This window comes from Prionailurus bengalensis, chromosome E1 (genome assembly GCF_016509475.1).
Source record: "Prionailurus bengalensis isolate Pbe53 chromosome E1, Fcat_Pben_1.1_paternal_pri, whole genome shotgun sequence".
NCBI lineage: Eukaryota > Metazoa > Chordata > Mammalia > Carnivora > Felidae > Prionailurus > Prionailurus bengalensis.
The window spans coordinates 60130731-60147813 of record NC_057347.1 but is presented as its reverse complement, the minus strand read 5'-3'; the positions used below and the strand labels follow the sequence as shown (position 1 = coordinate 60147813).

General features: G+C 61.0%; 1 protein-coding gene across 3 annotated transcripts; it reads left to right on the top strand.

Moving 5' to 3' along the window:
* Positions 1–20: 20 nt before the first annotated feature.
* On the top strand, positions 21–3905 carry RFNG (RFNG O-fucosylpeptide 3-beta-N-acetylglucosaminyltransferase). Of its 3 annotated transcripts, XM_043585437.1 has the most exons (9): positions 59–357; positions 793–841; positions 1386–1488; positions 1624–1777; positions 2025–2113; positions 2206–2371; positions 2551–2697; positions 2855–2940; positions 3022–3905. In XM_043585437.1, the coding sequence occupies exons 1-9, from the start codon at positions 82–84 to the stop codon at positions 3101–3103; spliced, it is 1152 nt and encodes a 383-aa protein (XP_043441372.1). In that variant the 5' UTR covers positions 59–81; the 3' UTR covers positions 3104–3905. The 3 variants fall into 3 exon arrangements, with proteins under 3 accessions (XP_043441374.1, XP_043441372.1, XP_043441373.1); XM_043585439.1 differs by lacking the exon at positions 2551–2697 and having other exon boundaries at positions 21–357; XM_043585438.1 differs by lacking the exon at positions 2551–2697 and having other exon boundaries at positions 67–357; positions 1386–1777.
* The last annotated feature ends 13178 nt before the right edge of the window (positions 3906–17083 follow it).

Genomic DNA, 17083 nt, shown 5'->3' with positions numbered 1-17083 from the left:
CGGCTCGCGGCGGGCGGGGCGGCTCTTAAAGGGGCCGCGGCGCGGCCTGGCCCGGGCGGAGCCGGCGGGTCCCGCGGCCGCATGAGCCGTGCGCGGGGGGCGCTGTGCCGGGCCTGCCTCGCGCTGGCCGCGGCCCTGGCCGCGCTGCTGCTGCTGCCGCTGCCGCTGCCGCTGCCCCGCGCGCCGGCCCCGGCCCCGACCCCGGGCCCCGGCCCGCGCGCGCCCCCCGCCCGACTCGCCACCGCCCCCCGCTTGCGGCCGGACGACGTCTTCATCGCGGTCAAGACCACCCAGAAGAACCACGGGCCACGCCTCGGGCTGCTGCTGCGCACCTGGATCTCCCGGGCCCGCCAGCAGGTGGGCGTCGCCCCTGGATCCCCGCCCTCGGGACCCCCATCCCTGGGATCCCCCCGCCCAGGATCCCGACCCAGGACCGCAGCCACCCGCGACCCCTGGCACCCCTGTCCCCGCAAGGACTCCCCCCCCCCCAGCCCGCGACTTGACACCCCATCCTCAGGACTCGCTACCCACTGCTGTGTCCCCAGAGGGAGGGCCAGACCCTCGCTCTGAGTCTGTGGGGACCCAGGACCCACCCCCTGCTGCCCCTTCCCATGCTCCAGACCTGGGTGGGTTCGCTCAGCTGACACTGGACTGAGACCCCAAAAACATCCAGTGGGAGCACCAGGAGGTGCTGCGGATCACCCTCCCCTCTCCCCCAGCCCAACCCCAACCTGGCCATCTCTGCAACCCCATCCTTGTCCACCTGGGGCCTCACAGGTTGTCTCTCCGCAGACATTCATCTTCACCGATGGGGATGACCCTGAGCTACAGCTCCAGGGAGGTGAGTGCCCTCCCCAGCCCAGCCCTGCCAGCGTGCCCAAGGACCCCTCACGTGTGTGCTCTGGTCCAGTGGCACCTGTCTCCCTGCTGGGTGCAGAGGTCCGGGAGTTAAGTCACTCGGCTGGTAGAGAACAGAGCCAAGACACCCACCTGCCACCAGCCCAGCACCCAGGGACCCACCCTGCCAGCCACGATGTACCCACGGGCAGGCGTCCCAGGGCATCAGGCTGGAGCCACATTCCCTGAAGGCACTCCAGCAAGGAACCATCCCTTCCTGGCAGTCACACACGGGCTCTCAACCCCAGAGTGGCTTTGCACTCATGGGATTCCGAGTGGTCACCACCCGTCTGGGCCTCAGGGGTCAGCCACAAGGTCAGCAAGTGAGGCCAGGCCAGGGCTGTCGTCAGACCCGGCCTGGGGCCTTTGATCGGGACGAGATGGCAAGGCCGGCTTGGACATTCACGTTTCGCCCTGATCTCTGCGGGGTGGGCTGGCAGCAGGCCTCACCCTGACCCTCAGGCTTCCCCGTTTCTCCAACCCGCCAGGCAGCCACGTAATCAACACCAACTGCTCAGCCGTGCACACCCGTCAGGCGCTGTGCTGTAAGATGGCCGTGGAGTACGACAAGTTCATCGAGTCCGGACGCAAGTATGTGGTGGCCGTGCCCCTGTGTCCCCTTGGAGAGCCCAGGGCTGAGGCTGGGCCCACGCACCCGGGCCAGGGGGGCAGAGGCCCCCAACTGTGCCAGCCCCTCACTCGTGAGAGTTCCCCCACTGCCCCCAGGTGGTTCTGCCACGTGGATGACGACAACTACGTGAACCCCGAAGGCCTGCTCCAGCTGCTGTCCACTTTCTCGCCCAGCCAGGATGTCTACCTGGGGCGGCCCAGCCTCGACCACCCCATTGAGGCCGCCGAGAGAGTCCAGGGAGGCGGAACTGTGAGTCCTGGGCCTGACGGCGACAGCTGAGAGAGGGGGGAGGTCTGCTGGGGAAAGGCTGGGGGGCCAGTGTCTGACCCACCCAGGGGGTCACTGCAAGAGCTCGGGCAAGCAAGGAGGTGCGGTGGGAGGAGCTGGGGCGCCGGGCGACTGGGATGCAGAAGCTCTCGTGTGCCCTGGGGCACTTTTGCCACTTGTGTGGGCAGTTCAAGGACGACACCCTGACTGGTACCCTTCTCCTGCTCAGGTGACCACTGTCAAGTTCTGGTTCGCTACCGGTGGGGCCGGGTTCTGCCTGAGCAGAGGACTCGCTCTGAAGATGAGCCCCTGGGCCAGGTGAGTGGAGGGCACAGGGGTGCCGGGAGGCCCGAGGTGCTGGTGCTGAGGCCCGAGGGGGCCCTGACCAGCTCCCCCCGGCCCCCTGCCAGCCTGGGCAGCTTCATGAGCACTGCTGAGCGGGTGCGGCTGCCGGACGACTGCACGGTGGGCTACATCGTGGAGGGGCTGCTGGGTGCTCGCCTGCTGCCTAGCTCACTCTTCCACTCCCACCTGGAGAACCTACAGAGGCTGCCGCCTGACGCCGTGCTGCAGCAGGTACGTCCCGCTGGGTGCTCCCGGCGCCCTCACCACGGGGGCCTTGCCCGCGACCAGGGCTCTGGAGGGTTTCCCAGCACCGCAGTGAAGTTGCTGCAGACCCGCGTTTGGCCTGCTGGGCCCCAGGGCCTCGGGTGTGCTGGCTCGTTTGGAAGGGACAGCCGCTGTGCCCTCCCCAGCGGACGGGCCCACGGCAGCAGGCGCCAGCCCAGGCGGTGAGTGCCGTCGCAGACCGGGCCGGAGGAAGGGCCAGGTGGCTTGAGCGGGGCTGCCCCCGCACGTGCACCAGCCACCCTCCTGAGCCGGATGCCAGCCTCGTCTTCTGCGTGAGCCTCACCTCTCAGCGCAGTCACCCCTCCGTGCTGTCCGCGAGCCCGCCCTGGGGGGACCGGGAAGCCAGGGCAGGGCAGCCGCTCCTGGCTGGACTCCTGGGGCGGGAAGGGCTCGTCCCGGGACAGTGACCTGCCCCCTCCCCTCGTCCAGGTCACCTTGAGCTACGGGGGTCCTGAGAACCCACGTAACGTGGTGAATGTGGCAGGAGGCTTCAGCCTGCAGCAGGATCCCACTCGGTGAGTGGGCAGTGGGGAGGGGCTCTGTCGCCACCCACACCCCCACCCCCGGCAGACCTGACCACCCTGTCCCCTTCCCAGGTTTAAGTCTGTCCACTGCCTTCTCTACCCGGACACAGACTGGTGTCCCGTGCACAAGCAGAGTGACCTCGTCTCTCGGTGACCCTCGATTCCTAACCCATGGAGCAGGAACTATGCTGACCCCTCCTGGCCTTGGCTCTCTCAGGTGGTCACGGCCACATCCAGGGCCACAGCCACATGTGGGCGCCGTGCAGGCCTCCCCCAGATCCCCTGGCGGGCCAGGTGACCAGGGGTCCAGGCTGTGCCACGTGCGGGCGGCCCCGGAAAGTGGGAAGGGGAGACACTGCCCCTCCCCCCAGCCCAGCCCTGAAGGCTTGCTCCCACGGGAAGGGGCCTAGGAGGAGGCTGGCCTACGGCACCCAGGGCTCCGTCCTGCCCTCCTCCCCGGCTGGAGAGGGGGTTCCAGGCCAGGGTCACATGCGGGACCCTTCATCTGACCACAGGCCAGCGCGGAGGCTTTTCTCACAGGTCCCTGGGGGAATGCCCTCCGCACACCAGGCTCGGTGCCCAGCGAGGGCACCGCCGTCTCAGGGCGGCTGCAGTAAGGACTCCGGCCGTGCTTGGGGCACAGCTTACTTCTTGCCAGGGCATCTCCATCCAGAGGCCATTTCCTCGGGGGGGGGGGGCTCTTGGCCGAGGCCTTCTTTCTGCACTCTGACTCCCCATGTAGTACTTTTCCTCCCCTCCCCTCCCCCCAAGCCCGGCCAAGTCCAGAAAGGAGGAGCCTCTTGTCTGGGGTCCGTCTGCAGCACGGCAGCCCCTCCCCAGCAGATGACACCCCCGACTGTGCCTTTTCTGGAGGAGAGTGTGGAACCAGGAGCTGGCACTTCCGTTCCGGCCCCTTGCTGTGCTGTTGCCATAAGTGAATAAAGGCTTGATCTTCACTTTCCGTTTGGCTTGTGTTGGCTTAAGGGACCAGCAAGGCACCTGGGGGCTGAGGCTCAGCTCCAGAGGGACCACACGGCCTCCAGCCGCTGCCCCCAGGAGGCTCCACCCCCGGCAGTCCTGCCGGCCAAGACTGAGGCTGCCCTCGGGACTCTGAACCAAGCGTCTGGTGAGGGCTTGGGGGAGGGGTCCCGCAGGGAATGACGAACAGGTCACACGGCTGCCTGTTCCACCTGCTTTCTCAGCACACTGTGGACACACAGACACGTAAGCAGTCGTGTACGTGGGCGTATGTGGGTGTGCACGCGTGTGCGTAGCTGCGTACACGAGTATACAAGGTGTGCACATGTGTGCGTGGCTGTATACGGATGAGTGTGTGCATACACAGGAAGGAGTGTGCGTGACCGTACGTGGGTGCGTGTGCACGTGAGTGTGAATGGCTGTGTGTGTGCATGTGCACATGGTGTAGAACCACGCAGGTGTGTGCAGCTGTGTGTGATTCGTTGGGACATGGCCAGGGAGGAAAGCTCACCCTAAGGACAGAGTCAAATGTCATGGGTTTCAGAACCTGGGGCTGCCGGGGAGGGGCCCCAGGCTTCACTCTGTCAGGGCTGGAGAACTGGGAGGGTCTGAACAAGAGGTGGGACTGATGAATTTCGGTGAGCCCAAAACCGCCCCCTGGGGACAGCAACACCACCAAACAGCAGCTTTCTTTTTTTCACTGTTTATTCTGAGCGAGATGGTGCAAGCGGGGGAGGGGCAGAGAGCGAGAGGGAGAGAGGACCCCAAGCAGGCTCCTCGATGTCAGCGCAGAACTGGGGGATCGTGACCTGAGCCAGGCCCCCAGGCCCCCCACAAAGCATGTGTTATAATGGACACACAGTAGATGTATAATCAGAAAAAGTTCAAATTTTGTAAATTTCGGAGTGTGTGGGGAGCGGCTGCCGACGGGGTGCGGGCCTTCTCGGAACAATGAGCACACGCGTTGGCAGATTCTGTGTTTGAAAGGTTGCTCGCTTCGTGACCTTTGGAATCCCCAAATCAGTGCTTGCTTCCCTGGTCACTTGAAGACACGAATAATGACCGAGTCGCCAGATTTGCGCGTGCCCGGCTGAGGTCCAGCCAGGCGAGGCCCCAGGATGGAGACAGCCTCGGTGCAGAGGCTGGCGAGCGGCTCCGGCCAGGCGCACCAGCTGTGAATCCCCGCTGCGGCACCTGTTGGCGGAGTGACAAGTTCACCTGAGGCTTCTGAACCTCATTTTCTCTTCTGTAAAATAGAATCCACCAGTAGGAGTTGTTTTTCTGATTCACAGGGCTACCTACCATCTATGTAACGTGTGCCCGAAGGTACATTGCCCGTGTGTGCATGCATGTGCCCCTGTGTGCGTGCACTTCCTCTAAGAACAGTGGCTCAGTATTAGCTAACTCTGTATTTGTGGCGACTCCATCCCAGCGTGCATAATGGAGATTAACCTTCTTCTGGGATTAGACAGTGGGAGTGGTTACACAACTCTGCAAATATAATGAACACTACTGAATTGTACGCTTCAAAAACCATAGACTTTCTTTAAATGCTTATTTATTTTTGAGGGAGAGGGTGTGAGGGAGGAGCAGAAAGAGGGGGACAGAGGGCCCAAAGCAGGCTCTGTGACGACAGCAGCCAGCCCGAGGCAGGGCTCAAACTCACAAACCACAAGAACACCACCCGAGCCGAAGTCAGACACTCAACCGGCTGAGTCACCCAGGTGCCCCAAACCGTACACCTTTTGATACAAATGATATCTCAATAAAGATGTTATTTAGAAAGTGAGCCAATAAGATTCAAAATCGGAACAGCCCATATGTATTACATAATTTCGATGTATTAACAAAAACATTCCCACAAGGAAATATCCAGGATCAGGTGGTTTCATTGGTGAGTTCTACCAAACATTCAAGGAAGGAGTAACATCAATATTACACAAAGTCTTCCGGAAAACAGAGAAGAAGGGGATGTTTTCCCTTATTTTGTGAGGCCAGTATGACGCTGGCACCAAAATCAGACAAACGCGGCACAAAAACATTAATCGGCTGAATCTAAAGTCTATGTGTTAACGCTCAGCATGTGGATCCACAAAGCAATCTGGGAACAGGACAAAGTGGAAGGACTCACACAGCCTGACTTCAAGACCCAGGGTGGAGCCACAGAATCGAGACAGCGTGGCCTTGGCGCAGGTGGACAGGCGGCCTCAGAAGGCGCGGAGCGAAGCCCAGACACGGATGCACCTGTGCACCGTCGTAAGGTTTCCAACGCGGTCCCCAGGGCAGTCCGATGGGGACAAGGCTTCTCAACAACAAGTGCTAGAATTAGATTATTTGTTGCTTTTACTTAAAAAAACAAGAAGCCATCATGGAGCATTGGTCAGGACGGGCTCGGCGCCAGGCAGAAATGACTGCACGCTGACCGTGCGTCTGTCCACACCACGCGGGAATTGTGCGAGTCAGGACCCGGCCCCTTACCCCTGGGCCCAGCAGCTGTGGTTTCCGAGCGACCCAGCATCGGCTAGAACGGTGGCAGAGACAAGAGTGATGAGATGCCCGACGCGCCCACCAGGGGCCCAGAAGGGACACACATTCCTTTGCCCGCGTGCCACTGGCCTGAAGTCACACGGGAGCGTGGAGAAGCGCGGGCCTGGTGGGTACCGATTACCGGTGACGCCGAGCGTGCCGAGGCCGGTCGCATTCCTACCGAGCACTTGTGGCTGTGAGAGGAACACTCCGGCTTTCAGCCAGCACGTGCCAGTGCGTCTGCAGCTGGGAGTCCTCCCGGCAGTCAGGAGATCACGACCCGAGCCAAGTGGAAATCAAGACTCGGACGCTCAACCAACTGAGCCACCCAGGCGCCCCATAACGTTTTGAACGTGTTTGTAATACCTGCTTTAAAGTCTTGTTTGATAGGGGGGCCTGGGTGGCTCAGTAGGTGGAGCATCTGACTCTTGATTTCAACTCAGGTCATGATCCCCTGGTTCATGGGATCGAGCCCTGGGTCGGGTTCTGCACTGGCAGCATGGAGCCTGCTTGGGGTTTTCTCTCTCCCTCGCTTTCCCTCTGCCCCTCCCCCACTTGCATTCACTCTCTCTCTCTCTCTCTCTCTCTCAAAATAAATAAACTTTTTAAAAGTTTTTAAAAAATAAACTTTGTTTGGTAAATCAAGATAGTCTTTTTTTAACTGGCTGCTTTTTCCTTGCCTGTGGATAATATTTTCCTGTTTATTTTCATTTCTTTTTCTTTAAAAAAAAAATTTATTTCTTTGAGTGATGTCTACACCCAAAGTAGGGCTCGAGCTCATAATCCCAAGATCAAGAGTTGCATGCCCCTCTCACAGAGCCAGCCAGGCACCCGTTTCTTTTCATTTCTAGAAAATTTTCACGTGTACTGGACATTGCAGATGATATGCCATAGAAAGTCTGGATTTTGGGGCGCCTGTGTGGCTTGGTCGGTTAAGCATCTGACTTCGGCTCAGGTCATGATCTCACGGTCCGTGAGTTCGAGCCCCGCGTTGGGCTCTGTGCTGACAGCTCAGAGCCTGGAGCCTGTTTCAGATTCTGTGTCTCCCTCTCTCTCTGCTCCTCCCCTGTTCATGCTCTGTCTCTCTCTGTCTCAAAAATAAATAAATGTTAAAAAAACATTCTAAAAAAAAGAAAGTCTGGATTTTGTTATCTTCCTCTGAAGAGTGTTGATGTTTGTTCTGGTAGACAGTTTAATTACTGACTGATCATTTTTAAACTCGTCTAGTTTTGGTTTTGTGCTTTATTAGGGTTATCTATGCAAAACTTATGGTGTTTCCCCAGGGCCTCTGACTTAGTGGGATTCGGTCTCCAAACTGTCACCCCTGTACATTTTATTAGGGCTTCAGAGAGAGAAGAGTAAGCTTGCCTCTAGTGGCCCTGACTCATACGGATCAGACTTTCCAGGTCTTAGGTGGATGCCCAGGGAGTGAACGAGGTGTTGAGAAGCTGTGTCTACTCTGGCTGGGCCAGAGTTCCCAGGTCCCCAACACTGGTCCACAACTACTCCTCTGTCTGTCTTTAGCCCCTCTTGGGTAATCTTACCCTGCACACGTACAGCCCCATCCTCGGCCGTGGTCTAGAAGGGAACCAGACAGAGACCACCCACAGACCTCTGGGTGCAGCCTCCTCCTTTCTAACGCCAGGCCTGAAGATCCCAGCCCCTCAATTGCCTCAGATCCTGATCTGCTTCCTCCGCTTGGCAGGATCATGTGTTCTTCTTGGATTCTGGCTCCCTGCCCCTCAGGTGGAGGTGCTACCCCAGGCAGAGCATCCGTGGGTCTAATCTGAGGGGTTTCTATCCACCAGGGACGGAAGTCTTGTGCTGACTATTACCCACTTCCAGAAAACAACTACCGGGCATATTTCGTCAGGCTCCACAGTTATTTACAGCGGGAAGGGTAGTCTGGAAACCTGTTAAAACATCACCAGTGGAGGGGCGCCTGAGTGCCTCAGTCGGTTAAGCAACCGACTCTTGGTTTCGGCTCAGGTCGTGACCTCATGGTTTTGTGAGTGTGAGCCCCGTGTTGGGCTCTGTGCTGACAGCGCGGAGCCTGCTTGGGATTCTCTCTCTGCCGCTCTCTCTGCCCCTCCCCAACTCGTGCTCTCTAAACCAATCAATCACCCCTGGAGGCCAATGTCTGTGGTTGTTTGGGCCCACATTTTTAGCTCATGGAGAGGACAGTGTGTTGTAAATCTCAGTCTGTTTTTCACCTATTCTACTCTGATCCGAGGGGCGAGTTATAGCTGTTCTTGAGGAAGCGCTAGCTGGTGGAGGGTCTGCTGGGGCCTAAGAGACAGAAATTCACCTAAGCTGGGCCAGCTCCCAAGAGGGGGGGAGGGGGTCATCGGACTCCCCAGGGACACCGTCACGTTGGGGGAAGGGACCATCCTCTCCATGCGCTGAGCAAGGCCGCAGGATGGAGAACCCAGTGCCTGCTGGCAGGAACCTTGATGCCCCTCCCGAGCTCGGCATCCCTCGTCCTAATCCTGGGAGTAGCCAGAATGGCTTTTCCCAGGAGCATTGCCTTACACTCACCCTGGCAGAGAGCCCTCGTGCCTCCGGCAAACCCGCCCGAACGCTCCCCTACTGGAAAGAGCTTAGTCTCTTGGCAAAGGAGACCCGCGGCCAGGGCTCCCCATCTGCACCTTACACATTATGCTATCATCCCGTCATAGTGGGGGGAGCAGGGGTCCTCAGGCCTTTTCCCACCGGAGAAGCTGTCAGCAGTCTGAAGGCAGGCAGTGTCCCCAGGACCCAGAAGCCTCCAGGGAACGGACCCCTGCCCAATAACCCTGACACCCAAGGTCTCCCTCTTATTCTCCAAAGCCCTGGTGCCAGGCTGTGAAAGAATCAGCTTGCGGGAGAGGGAAGACCCTCTACCCCCAGGAGCGGGGTCGGGGCTTTCGGGAGACGGCAGGTGCAGGCAGCGGTGGGAAGGCCGGAGAAGTCCCGAACCTCAGCTCTGATCGTTGCCTGCACGCCCAGCTGACTCGGCCAGTGCCACTGGCTGAGCGTGCCTCCCCAGGTGTCCATCACTCTCCCTCTAAGGCTCCGGGCCCCAGCGACGTGGTGAGGACTGGCCACGGTGGGTGAAGATAAGAACAAGCCCACGCAGGAAAGCTGGTGGGCTCGTCGATTGGCTTCTCGGGCTGTGGTTCGTGGCTCACACTCCAACTCGGGGCGGTGCATCCCATGTGGCCCGACGAGGGTGCCGGCTCCAAGGCCCTCAAAGGAAACCTTGCAGGAACCCTTTCTCTCTCTATGGTGCCCACGAGCCTGAACACCTTTCCACAGGGGGGTGCTTGAGGCAGGAAAGGCCTGGCACTGAGCCCACAGACACCCCCAGAGGCAAAGCCTCCCTCAAACTGAGCTCCTGGGGTGACCTGAGCCCCGGATCCCACTCCCTGCTGGGAGCACAGAGGCCCAGGGGGAGAGATCTGACCTGGGTGCCCCATGCGGTCGGCATGGGACTGTCACCCCTGCCAGCTGCCGGCCACACAGACCTTCATGCCCAGAGATGATGGGGTCCTGGAGGTCTTAGGTCTTTTCTGTCCCCTCGGCGTCCAGAAGAAAACAAAATGCGCTGTTGAGGCGGCCCTCGGCTTCCGCCCCAGTGAGGCGAGCATCCCCAGTCTTACCTCTGGGTGTATTCAAAGGCTCCAAGACCAGGCTGAGCTCCTGGCCCAGGGGCAAATCTGGCTTAGCAGCGTCCCCGGGAGGCACCTGACCCAGAGCCGGTCAGAACAGCCAACGTGCCTTGGCCCGTCCTCCCCTGAGACCGGCCTGTGTGACCGGCCATGGGGAGTGCCAGAGTGGACCCTAAACACAGTGACGGGATGTGGCTAAGCCTGACTCCTGGCTCAGCCCGGCGTCATGGATGAACCTCCGTCCCTCTGGCCAGACGTGAGCACACGCGAGTGCTCCCACACGTGTGCCTGTGTGTGCACACACGTGTCCAGGTGTGTCCCCAGGTGAGTGCCCGAGCACACGTGCTCACATTCACGTGTGGTGGTGCATGTGTGCACACACGACCAGTGAGGGAGGAGTGGTGGCCTGTGTCCAGTGACCTGGACAGGTTTTCTCCCCCTCCCAGCTTTCTCTCAGCTGCGCCTGCCTCTTGCCTCCTCCAGGAAGCCCCCTCGTGCTGCCTTCAGCCTGATGCTGCTCTGGGTGGTTTGTGTTTTGTTAATCTCCACTTACAGATTCGGGGGCCCTATGTCCAGGACAGGTCACCATCGACAGTGCTGTCCTGATAACCGTCCTATTGACTGTGACACAGTACTGCCCCCAGTCTCGAACGCGGGCCAGCTGTGGAGGCAGAGGTCTCTCCTGTGGCCATCTTGTACGTGCCCGTGCCTGTCCTTCCCTACCAACTCGGCCGCAAGCGTCCCGTGCCGGCACCCACAGCCTGTGCTCTTTGCAGCCACAAGCTGGCAGTCCCTTGTCTTAGAATGTGCCATCCATTCGCTCATTCATCGTTCCTTCGCTCCGCAGTGTAGCGCTGGGGGAATAATGGCGGAGCACCCTGTCGTGCTGGGGTCCTGCCTGTCGCAAGTCACAGAGTGGAGGCGGTGGGGGCGGGAGCCACAGCGGGGGTGCGGGGACCCGGAGGGACGACCCTCAGAGAAGCTGATGTGCCAGCTCGGCTTCCTGGGCCCACATTTGAGAAGGTGGACGGAGCAGCTGCGGCGAGTGGGGAGAGAGCCCGGGCCTCTACCGGCCGACGTGGCTGGGAGCCAGCGAGAGTGCGGGTGACCCGGCCTCGGGGAGAGGGAAATGGGGCACAGGCAGATCAAGAACTCCTCCCGAAGTAGAACCAGCGGGTCCTGGTGGGCAGCAGGTGGCCAGTGGCGCCGAGGAAAGGTCTGGAACAAATGCAGGCTCTGGGCTGAGCCGTGGGTGACGACGGGGCTGTGGCTCTGGCTCTGGGGAAGGGCCGGGTCCCACAGCAGGAGGCTGCCACTTGCTCAGCGTGACCAGCACAAGGGCACCTGCACCCCCCCCCACGCCGTGGCACTGAAATGCCCTTTGGGAGACAGCCTTGGTTTCTAAGCACTGTGTCCACGTTCTGCAGGTGTAGAGACCGTGCCCGTCCGTGCCTCCCAGCCATGGAATTTTCCAGGCCCTCCCAACGAAAAACCTTCCAGCCCACACAGCAGGGTGGGATCCGGACTGTGGGCGGCCTCCTTACAGGCCTGTCTGGTGCCCAAGCCTCCCAGAGGCCTCCATACCCTTCCTGAGCACAGCCTAGAGCCCAGCCTTTTCTGTGGGCCTTGCAGGGGCTGGCCCTTCGGTGGGAAGTCCCTTCCCCCCACCGGGAGCCCACCTGTCCCTGATCCGAGCCAGCTCTGACTCAGTTCCGCCCCATCCCGCTCAAGCGTCCTCTTTGCAGCTCAAGTGGCGAGGTCTGGTTTCAGGCAGGTCTACTCAAGGGTGCTCTCCTCAAAGTCAACTAAAACCTCCCTCCCTCTTGAGAACCTCAAGGACAGAGCCTGAGAAGCAAGCCCAGAGTCCTGGGAACGACCTTTGTCCAGCTGCAGCCAGGCTTTTCATGTGGTGCCCCTGGGCACCCGAGGCCTCTCCCTGCCCTCCCCCCCCCACCCCATCTCACAGCACCTGCTGCGTGATCCAGACGAAGTCCTCCTCCCAGGCCCTCTCACCACAGGGAGAGACAGAGGTAGACCTTGGGCAGGGGTCGGGGGGAGCTTCCCACTGTCTCCTCCCCTCAGAGTCCTGACATGTGACAACGCACGCAAAACACTGCCAGGGAGGCTTGCCTGAGCCCTCGGTGTGCAGGGTTTTTACTGCGACTTCATTACCGCCTATGTGGCCGGCCGACCTTTAGACTCCAGCCGTCCCCAGAGGCCGGGCCTGATACTACATCTCCTGAAGCCCCCCCCCCCAACCCCAGCACAAGTCGCACCTGAGACCACCCCGTGGCCAAGGCCCCCAGGCGAACCAAGACATGCCTGGCAGGCGGGACCCTGCAGAGGCCTGGAGGTCGCGTCCCAGGAGCAGAGGCGAGGGCGGACCTCTCTGGGCCACGAATTCTCCACCACCCGCAATACTAGAGGCCTGGCGTTTTGCCAAGCGGGTGGGCGCCCGCTCCTCGCCCCGGCCCCGGGTGGGGGCTCCCTGCACGGGCGCCCCCTCCACAGCCTGGGTCACACCCTTCTTGTGGCCCGTTTCATTGTCCCCGTCCCCGGTGGGTCCGCCACACACACCTCCAGTGCAGAGCACAGGCCGGCTTGCGGTGGGTGGGTGGTCACACTGTTCGTGACCTTCCTCTCGGAGACTCCGATGAGCCCGTGTCGGGCACCGGGGCAGATGTGAGGGCCCCTGGCAAAACTTTGCTCCACAGCCCTGCTCCGGGCACGGACGCCCCTTCCGCTGTTGCCCTGGGGTGCAAGTGCCCTCACCCTCTTGACTCAGGGCCCGATCCCTGGGAAGACAGCCTCCACGGTCTGCCCGAGGCGAGAAGGGAGAGGGCAGAGGCCCGAGGCCAGAAGCCAGAGGGCAGAGGCAGGCCCCGGAGGGCTGATTTGGTGAGCTGAAGAACTCAGAATCTCAGGGGTAGAAAACAGTCAGTAAAGCAGGTGTGGGGGCAAGTATATGTGCGTGTGGTGTGCCTGGGGGTGGGGAACGCGTGCGGGTGGGTGTGTACGTGTGTGAGCTGGGGCAGGTGTGCGTGGGGCTGTGTGAGGCCCCCAGGCCGCCTCGTCCCTCTGCCCGGTCTCCGGCCCCCGGGGGTCTGCCCAGCCTGCACACTGTCACCCTGCCCCCCGACGCAGGCCCCGTCACTCACCCTCATGGTCTCGGCCCGGCTCTGAGAGACCCCGGCGGAAGCTGGGATGCTGAGGCACGTGGGGTGTGGCAGGTGGCCACTCCCAGCACAGGTCCCAAGGGCCTCCTGGTGCTGCAGGTGTGGGGGGAGGGGTCGTCCCAGCCCCAGGCCCGCAGGAGGGACCTGAGTCCTAGAAGACACGCCCGCCCCTCTGCGGCCGCACAAAGCCTCACCCTTACAGTGCAAACAGACCCCTCACGCCCCAGGGACCCTGTGTCAACGCTACAGCAACAGTCGGTGAAGAGTGGGGCCCGGAAGTCTCGGACCGGACACACGGACGCACGCGGTGAACCCCTAAGTGTCCCAGGAGCTCAGCGTCTCTTTGCCTGAAGAAGCGGTCACGGCGGCCCCAGAGAGGGTCCCCTGCGGAGCCTGCTGGTCCTCGCAGGTGCACGCCCCCCCCAGCCCCCTGCTCTAGCCGCTCGGCAGACTCGATGGACGTGAGGTCCCGGTGGGACGTGAGAAGGGAGGCTCACCAGAGCAATCGCCCGGGTTTGCTGATTCAGATGCACAGGAGCGGGGACGCATCTGTGTGGAACAGGCGCCAGGGTGTGGGGCCGGTGCGGAAGGAGCAGGAAGCTCCACGCAGACGAGCGCGTGGCTCCCTGGGCAGAGCCTGCCCGCCGCACGCGTGGCAGCCTGTGGGTCTGCCCACGCTTGCCCGGCGGACGGGGACCCGGCACAAGGGTGGCCGCCAGAACCCTCTGGAAATGCGGGCTCCGTGGCACGCTGTGCGGGAAGGTGCCCACGGGCACAGAGAGACTGGAACGTTCCTGCGGGAGCGACTTTGCCGGACCCGGAGTCCGGGGGACGCCCTTCTCGGCACCCTTTTGGGACATAAATTCCCATCGGGCTCTTCTCTGCGGCCGCGCTCGGTCGGGACGGTGGCCGTCCAGCCGGGCTTCCGGAGTTCAACGGGGGCAGGGATTCCGAGTGACGCTTAGTCCCCAGAGGCGACGCGATAGTGATCGCCACAGAGGTAGCAGGGCCAGGGCGCAGTCGGAGCCGTGCGAGTGCTGGGCTCTTCCTCCAGCGGGCGAGGAGCCCGGGGTCAGCCGAGGGCAAAGAGGCGCGGGCTGGTGGCGGGTGCACAGTAGTTGTGACCGTGTGGCCACGTGGCCGGTTGCAGGAAAGAGCGCCACGGCCATTCCGTTGTGATTTGTGTGCGTCTTCGCGTGCCCGTCAGCCCGTTTGCTTGCTCTCCCCTCCTCCTGGTCCCGCCCCATCTGCCATCCTCCGAGCCAGCGGTGGCCCGCCTTCCGTGTCGGTTACAGGGTGGCTGAGACACAAGAAGGGATGCGCCGCCCGTGGGGTCCAGGGCAGCACGTGTCCGGGGCGGGCTGTCGGCTGAATGACGTCAGGCCCGTCTTGCTCCTGGCTTTCCCCGGAAGCGAAGTGCTCCGTGGCGAGTTTGCACCGGTGGGTGCGTGCTGCGCACGGCCGCCCCTGGACCCAGAACTCCTTTCCCTGCGTACTTCCGAGTCCGTGTGGCCACGGGGACATTTTGCCCGCGATTCAGAGGACACACGAAGCTGCGGCAGCCACGTTCTTCTTAGTGTGAAGGACCGAGCTGTGAGGTCCAGCGCCGTCACCTTCCACCCCTGGGTCGGAGCTAACGGCACCAGTGGTGACACAGGTCACCAGCTGACGGCGAGCTGTGAGACAGGGCGCCGCCTCCCTGGCGCTCCTGACCAGAGACGCGCAGCATCTAATCGCGATGGACCCCGGGCAAGGCGGAGCTGAGGGACTTTCTGCAAAAGAACCGACCTCCAGTCTCCAAAAGGTCTTAAAGTCAAGGAAAGACTGAAGAGTGTCCTGGAGCGAGGGAGGCAAGAGGGATGAGCCAGCCCCAGCAACGGTGACCTTGGATTGGGCCCTTTCACTACCCAGAACTGAAATGGGGCATTTCCAGCTGGCCAGGAGAGTAAGTTCTGGGGATGCGCTGAGTGGGAGGGGCGGGAGGGCAATGGGGGAGCAGTCTTCCCGCGCTGGAGCGCTTGGGGGCAGGGGCTTGGGCCACATGTTGCCACCACAAGCACAGAAGCAGCTGGACACGAGGAAGCCTGGGGAGCCGATCGGTCTGTTTATGACCCCGGTTGTGGTGATGAGTTCGCGGGGCTGGGCCCCAGCTGCTCTCACTGTACGGTAAATCTGTGCAGTTTAGTATTGCTAAAAAGGAAACCGCGGGGCCCCAAATGTAGTCACTCACGTCAGGGACCTGTTAGCCAGTCATCCGGGGAATGCCCTGGTCAGCACCAGGACAGGTACTGAGGGACCCCTTCTGTTCCCCTTAGGAGGGCCACCTGGCCTAAAACAATGCATTCTTTGCTACTAATTTCCTTTTTTCCATTCCCTCTCTTCCTTAAAAACCCTTCCTAGGGGCGCCTGGGTGGCGCAGTCGGTTGAGCGTCCGACTTCAGCCAGGTCACGATCTCGCGGTCTGTGAGTTCGAGCCCCGCGTCAGGCTCTGGGCTGACGGCTCGGAGCCTGGAGCCTGTTTCCGATTCTGTGTCTCCCTCTCTCTCTGCCCCTCCCCCGTTCATGCTCTGTCTCTCTCTGTCCCAAAAATAAATAAATGTTGAAAAAAAAAACCAAAAAAACCCTTCCTTTTCTGCAACTCAACGGAGTTCCTCTCTGCTTGGGGATGAGATGATGCCTAATCCACGAACTGATTAATAAAGTCACATGTTCAATATTTGCTCAGTTGCATTTCTGATTATCTATCGACTATACCTCAGTGAAGCCGTTCTTTACAACAAGAACATCACTGGGACAATTTTTAAGACCTGAAAGGGAGCTGAGGACACATGGCGGGGACATGTGGTGTTAGTCCCTTGGCTGGTGTGTGTGTGTGTGTGTGTGTGTGTGTGTAGGATAATGTCCATTTGAAGGAAACAGACACTAAGCTACTTGTGGGTGATGGGGTGCTAGTTTTGCAAACTACTCTCAAAATGGTTCAGAGAAAACGGTTGTACTATCCTTGCAACCCTGAATGATTTCAGAATAAAAATGATCCGTAGCACTTGAATGTGTCTGGAATGTCGTGGTGGCCTTGGTGGAGTGGGGCGGGTGCTGCCGGGTGTTCTGATTCGGGGTGTGGGTTGAGGGATGTAGGGAGACAATTTTAAGCTGTGGGTGTTTGGGAGAACACTCCCCAGAGGGACCTCTGCGAGCAGATCAGGCAAAGGGTGGGCAGGGGGCTGGGGACTGTCCCCCAGGCCACGTGGAAGCCGTCCCCCCCCCACCAGGGCTCGGAGAGGGGCGGAAGCAGGTGTGCTCTCTCCTGGGGATCTCAGAGACCTGTGGGAGGATCCCGCAGATGAGAGCTCAGCCCCGCGCTGCATAAAGGCGCTTCCCAGGCACCTGGCTAATGTGCTCTCTGGAGCCTCGCACACAGGACCGGCTCCTTGTCCCACCCCCACAGCTGGCACCTTGAGTCCCTCTTGGGAACAAATGTCCAACAGGTGTCTGGGAAGAAAGCCAGACTGCACGAGTTCCCTGTGTCAGGGCAAGGACTCCCTCCATTTCACTCGCCGATGATTCGCAAGCCAAGGACGCGCCCAGAGGGCAAGCCCAGCTGGGTCTGCAGGACTGAGGGGGTCTCGGAGAGGCAGGATGGGCTTTAGGACGGGAGCCTCTCTTCCTGGGGCGCTGGCCAGGTCTGAGTGAGGGAGAGACGGTGGGGCACACCTCTGGATCGGGAGGGCCTGGTAGACCTGTCACGTGCCCTGCCCTGACCCCCGAACCTGTGGACAGCGGCATGGGTCCCGTGAGGCCCGGGAC

What these genes read in the sequence shown, in the direction of transcription:
- RFNG (XM_043585437.1), top strand. Translation starts at nt 82, where the DNA reads ATGAGCCGTGCGCGGGGGGCGCTGTGCCGGGCCTGCCTCGCGCTGGCC. An exon ending in TGAGCTACAGCTCCAGGGAG is followed by an intron (nt 842 to 1,385) that starts GTGAGTGCCCTC and finishes CCAACCCGCCAG; the next exon opens with GCAGCCACGTAATCAACACC. An exon ending in TTCATCGAGTCCGGACGCAA is followed by an intron (nt 1,489 to 1,623) that starts GTATGTGGTGGC and finishes CACTGCCCCCAG; the next exon opens with GTGGTTCTGCCACGTGGATG.